Source organism: Apium graveolens, chromosome 2, assembly GCF_009905375.1.
Source record: "Apium graveolens cultivar Ventura chromosome 2, ASM990537v1, whole genome shotgun sequence".
Taxonomy (NCBI): Eukaryota; Viridiplantae; Streptophyta; class Magnoliopsida; order Apiales; family Apiaceae; genus Apium; species Apium graveolens.
Window position 1 is genome coordinate 204,819,472 of NC_133648.1, and position 6,524 is coordinate 204,825,995.

Below are 6,524 nucleotides of genomic sequence, written 5' to 3' on the forward strand. Positions count from 1 at the left end.
TGTCTTTTTTCCAGTTCCGAGCAAGTTGAGATTAAAATTTGGTTTTATATCCCCTATTTTATCTTAGGCAAGTTAATACCCTTATGTTGGCTACAAGGGTGATAGACGTTGCTGCTACATAAATAATAGAGCACCAACATAATCAAGTACCAGTTGTAACCAAACAATTATAGATACAAAATTACAAGGACAACGCCCCAAATATGAGCAGCCAATGTAACATTAACATTCAACAAAATTTTACATATTACTACACTAACAACACATGTTAAACATACAACATAATATTACAACATAACATCCACCAACAAGCTGTTTACTAGCTTCTCCTTCCCCTCTTCACTCTTTCACTTCCTTCTACCATTCCCACTAAACAACTCACTGATCTTAGACTCAAGATCCTCCACATTGTACTTGATATGTCTCTCCATCTGCCTCCCCGGGTCCGGAACACTCTGTACTCTTCCTAAGAAGCTGCGGTAAGTCATTGACAAGTTACTGAATACTGAATTCCTCAAGTCGTCTCTTAACTGCTCGTCAAATATCACCCAGTTGGATTGAGTTTTGCATATCTCATCCAAATGATTATTGAACAACTTAATCTTCTCTTTCATTGCCCTCAACTCAACAGTAGGCGACGAATTATTGTCCGATTTCAACACTTGCAGAACCTTACTCCACGAACTTCTCTGGTAATTTACATGATACTGCTTTACTTTAGCGGTATGTTTCCTAGTCCAGTCGTCCCCTAAAAGGGACCCCAACTCACTGTCTTTCACTTTCTGAACAATGTACCTTCCGTTATTCATCATAAACACAGAGGCCAGCGCAGGATCCCTATAAATTTTGGACTTAGCCTCCAAATTACTCTCCAACAACTCCATCATCCACGACATATGTACCGACAACAATGAAGACGACGAAGGCCTATCTACAGGTGGACTAACACCATCCTCAAAGACCTCTTCAAGTGTCTGTCTAGACTGGCAAGCAACTCTTATATAATTCATCACATATCGCGTAATCGGATGAAGTCCACCACCAGGAACCGCAGCTTTAGCCGGATCACGCCTAATCAAATTCTCCAATTCCATAAAAATCCCTCTAATCGCTTCCCCCAATTTCTTCCAAATACTTACCGCTTCATTGCCCATAAACAAACAATACTGATCCGAAAACACCATCTGAATATGCGGAATCAAATCCCTAAGCGCCTCAAAAACATCCAACACCTTATACAACCTCTCCGGTGCACGACCTCCAATCGCAACCGCATCCGCAAACTGCAAAAGCTGAGTCATCCCACCTCTACAAACCTCCATAAACGACAAATCCGAGGCATTCGAGAATCCATAAAAAACGCGATCACACAACCTCCGCTCACTCGGAAAAAGTATCCTAACCGCCACATTGGCAGCCTTAATCCACTTCTCGATCTCATCCTCGAGATCCGCCCACTGCATCTTCTGAACCTCATCAATACTCAACTTGTGTAACCCTAACCTACTCACACTCTCCTCCAAAAACTCCCTCCTATAACTACTATACGCGTGCGAACACTCCTTTCCATATCCAGCAATCACCATCCTTTTCGCAATCTCGTGCAAATCATTAATAGTCCCCGAGGGTAACGCATCAATTACAATATTAAAATCCGAAATCCGATGCGCAACAGGAATCTCCTCATCATCGTCGTTCTCATCTTCATCGATATCCTCATCCGAGTCAAAACCTGTCGACTCACCGTTGGAGTACCGAGTCACGTCAAACGACTCTCCACCTCGTTCCATAAGAGACTTAAACTCATCTTCAAGCCTAAACATACCTTGCTGCAACAAATCCTCAGCTCGATCCAAACAACTCGCCACCGCCTTCTCCGCCGCCATCGGCGTCCAATCGCGAATCACTCCGATCAAATCATCAACAGAATCTAAAAACGCAGCGGAATCAGCCGAATCGGACCAAATCAACCGGTCCGCCGATAAGTACCGTGAGATCCGACGTTCTAGAGCCTTCAAAGTCTGGTCAAGCGAAGAGTTGGTCAAAACGTCGTCGTCTTCAGTCAACTTCTCCGATAGTTTCTCGCGTAACCTGCCGTCAAAGTTAGAAAAGATCTGGAGAATATCGTCGGCTGTGTTGTCGGTGTGACCGAGTGTTTTAGCGATGTGACGCGCTACAGCTATGAGCTTCTCCTCTCCGTTGTCCGCCATTTTACAGAGAAATGTAGAGATACAGATTCGTTTGTGCTTGTGTGTTATGTGGGGGGTGTTTGAAGAGTTGAAATGAGGAGAGGATGAGGTGGGGACCACAAACGCGGTTTGAGTGAGAAAGAGGTGAGGGGAATAAAGAAATAAAGAAGAAAGTTAAAGTGGAGGCGCTGATGAACAAAGTAGAAGAAGCAAGGAGGAAGGAACCATCTGAATCAACAACGCCTCACGGATATCATAAATTTATTGTAAACTACCTTTTTTGGTTTTTTTCTTTGCTTATTATCGGTCCCTTGGATTTTACTGTAGATAGATCAAAATGTCATTTTTGAGTGTTAAATGGTCTAAAATATTATTTTTGAAAATAGACCCAAAATATGACTTTATAACGTCACTTCGTCTTACGTTTTATTTTTTAATGCAAAACGGTACATGGTGTTCTGTTTTGGTACTTTAATTTTTTTTTTTTATTTTTTTATTATGTACAAAACGTTAGTTGAAGTAACGATTTGGCTCAAAACGGTACATCATATAGCGTTTTGTGCCAAAACGTTACTTTATCTACCGTTTTGCTCATAAAAAAAATTCAAAATGTCAAAATATTACACGAAGTTTCGTTTTAGGTGTTTTGCATAAACGGCAGACGATGTACCGTTTTGAATTGACATTTAGGGTCATTTTAAACCTCCAAGTGACATTTACGGCCACCACCCAGATTTTATTGATACATTTGTTAATTTATTTGAATTTATTAGATTTTATGTGACAATTAAATTATATAAAGTCTTTATTTTATTTATTGTTAACTCCCATAAATTGTTAGACAGTGGAAGTGCAATTTAAAAAGGCTCTTAAATCACCTCCTAAGTCAAAATTTAGAGAGAATATATTGAAAATTAACTCCAACAAAATCCTAAGTTATCCTCAAATTGTTAGGACCGAATATTTTCTCCTCAATTTTAGAAGTCTCTCTCCTCTCATTATTTCATTTTTTATTAGTATATACATCTTTTCTTAATTTTATATCAATATAATTTTTCTTACTTCATTATTTACATAGTAGATTGAATTCAATCTACTGCCTCGGTGATATTAAACTGCATTATTTACGCAATAGATTTAATTCAATCTACGACCTTGATGATATAAAAAAGTTTTCGTGACAAAAAATACATAACCTTTTATTTAGTTAAAATTCAATATTTTATACCTTAAAAAAAGAGAGATTCAACATTTTATATTATTTTAGAAAAAAAATGTAACTAAAATATTTGAATCGGTTGAAAAATATGTAAGACAAGTCATATATAATAGTAGTATATATAATAGTACTGTGTAGTAATGTGCAATTATGGATAACGTGTACACCCTATCTATGTGAAATATTTATGTTCAAAATATAGTTTAAAAAATAAATAAAAATAAATTTGAGGAGGATTGTTGGAATGAGAAGACAAATTTCTATTTTAAGTTACAAGGAGCCCATTTAATAATATTGTTTTTGAGGATAGGAGGAAGGAACTCTTGGAGTTGCTCTAAGTTCGTAAGAGTTATCTTTGGCTACTGCCTCCGGTGGTTCGGTACAACTGTTCAATTCTTTAGCTACAAAATTCATGTGACATATCATACTTATAATTATAAAATAATTATAATTATAAAGATTATCTAAAAATAGCATGCTCTTTAATGTTACAAATTTGTTAGTTAAAATTTTAGATAATCTCAGTCATATTTGTTGAACATTTAAAGACATGTGGTAATATATCAAGTTATTTGGTTATCATGTTAAAATAAACATATTATTTATAATAAAAATAAATCCGATTTTTAAGGAATGGACTACAGAATAATCTATCTACATAATAACTATATATTATTTTTAAAATATAAATAAATATTATAGTTAATTTCTGAAATACAATTTTTTTACAGGTTCAATAAAATCTTAAATAATATTATTTTCAAAATTATTTAATTGAATTAAATGATCTTCTAAAAACACGTACAGAAGAGAAACAAAAGGAAAGGAAGGTAGGTGGGGAGTGGAGTGTATTAAAGTACAGCCACTATCTTTGATTTTGAAGCACCAATGCAAACAAGACCAAGTCTTTTGATTTGGATGCAATCTACGGTGGGTTGCTTTGTCGAGTAAAGGAGAAGTAAATGACAAACTAAAGATTGCTGCCCACTTATGTAAAAACTAAAATTTTTGCCCGCTTCGTATGGTTTAAGTGGAAAACTTTTGTTTTAATTAAAATATTATTTTTTATTTTTAAATTTTCTTTCATTAATGAAAATATTTATCGTTATTTTCTTGATTGCTTAATTTGTTGACATTATTAATGATATTTTAAATAGAGTATGATAGTTGAGGTGATTATAAAATACATTATATTCGTAAAAGTGAGCAATTTTATGTATAAAAACATCAATTAAGTTTTCTTTTGAAAACAAAAAATCGTCTAATTTTTACGGTGTAACTAAATTTATTAAACATGGCTTTGTATTACAATGTTAACCTTAACAAAAAAAATTTAAAAGGAAGCAAATTGTTAACATACAAACAGGGGAGGCAGCTTGAGGCTGGTGGGGCCCCACTAGACTCGTGCACCATAAGCAAAACAGATTATTGATTTTTCGCTGGTGATGGAGAATCAATTGTACATAGATTTGGTTGCTCCTCTCTTTAGCAATGTCTGGATGTTCATCAACAATGAATTCATAGTGTGTTTATAGTTTAGCAATCTTGTATGCCAAAACATGACTTAGCAACAAGATAGATATAATCTATTATATATAAATTGAGCAAATTGGGGGTTAGTTGAGACAATTTATTCAATTAAAATTACTCAATTACCCCTTATAAATACATATTAATAAATATCAAATTTAATACTATATATTAATTTCATCTAACTCATTAATTATTAATAATTATATACTAATTTATTATTGACTATTATTCATATATTAAAAAAATAACAATGTATTCATATATAGAGTACGTTCGTTATGCACACCGAACAAAGAAAATGAAGGTAAATAATATAATTGAACTTAAGTTCTTCTTAATCAATTAACATGGTATTGTCAAAAAATGAATATTCATGTTCAATGACAGTAATAGTAGAATTCAAAATTTCAAAATACTTTCACGTACATCTTTTACGAACATCATTTATCAGTTGTCTGATACAAAATTGGAAGAAAGTTAATTTAACAACACAAAAATTACATATATTTTATTGATGTAACATGTGCATAGGTTATTAACGCACATGAGTTTAAAAAATATTTGTGCCTCGCACGAGTTATAAAGTACACAAACCGAAGAAACTCATCATCACAACATAAGTTATTGTATACAGACGCAAATAACTACTCATAACAATATAATACCCAATTTACAAACATATATTTCACTTAACAAGTATGTATAAAAATTGTATAATAATCGAGGTTAGAATATACCCGTGCCTCGCACGGGTTATAGAGCTAGTTCCAAGTAAAAGGTATGAAATCTGTAGATTCCTAATGTTTTCATTTGAATTTTTTTTGGCCCCCACCACAGTTTATGGTTGGCTCCGCCACTGTGTTAGGTCACACACACTGTAGAAGAGGGTTGAATACAGTGTATAGCACAATCAAATCGAATTAAGAACACAAGTATGAAACACAGAATAATCTTATTAATAAAACAGTATTACAATGGAACCGTCCTCTCTCAGTGATGAACAAATATCACGAGAGCTGCTAGGGTTACAATGAATAATATTCTCGAATTAGATAACACTTGTAGTGTAAACCCTATGCTGTATTTTTATAGACACACAGTTACAAGATAATCTTATAATTGATATCGAATATGATTCTGCATCCTAAAATATATCAACTAGTTATCTTTTCTTCCAAGTATTCTATTCTTCATAGAATTCTTCTCCATGCATATCTTTTCTTGTTTTTGTCTCGATCTTCTTTCCTTCAATAAGCCGTCTTCCTTAGCTGAAAGTCTCATTAAGTCCTGATATTATTTCCTGATAAATATCTTCTGATAACTTAAGTTATCTTAAGTCCTGACTTCAGTATAAGTACCGATTTCCAGTTAAGTCCTGATTTGTCCTGTTAGTTAAGATCTGAAAACTAAACACAAATCATCATTAGACATGACATCACAAATATATCTAACAATCTCCCCCAACTTGTAAATTAGCATAATATACAAGTTCAATAGATATTTGATAATGTCAAAAACATTAAGTACAAATGCATGAGAATTTGACTAGATAACTACAACTTACAGTCCTTACAGCTTTACCA

The 6,524-nt window shown here is 33.8% G+C and overlaps 1 protein-coding gene across 1 annotated transcript; it reads right to left on the reverse strand.

Annotated features, from left to right (window-relative positions):
* Window positions 1-202: 202 nt before the first annotated feature.
* On the reverse strand, window positions 203-2,433 carry LOC141708078 (exocyst complex component EXO70B1). Its single transcript, XM_074511550.1, has one exon. It carries the CDS (start codon window positions 2,208-2,210, stop codon window positions 348-350), a length of 1,863 nt encoding a protein of 620 aa, XP_074367651.1. The 5' UTR covers window positions 2,211-2,433; the 3' UTR covers window positions 203-347.
* Window positions 2,434-6,524: the final 4,091 nt, after the last annotated feature.

What these genes read in the sequence shown, in the direction of transcription:
- LOC141708078 (XM_074511550.1), bottom strand. Translation starts at nt 2,210, where the DNA reads ATGGCGGACAACGGAGAGGAGAAGCTCATAGCTGTAGCGCGTCACATC.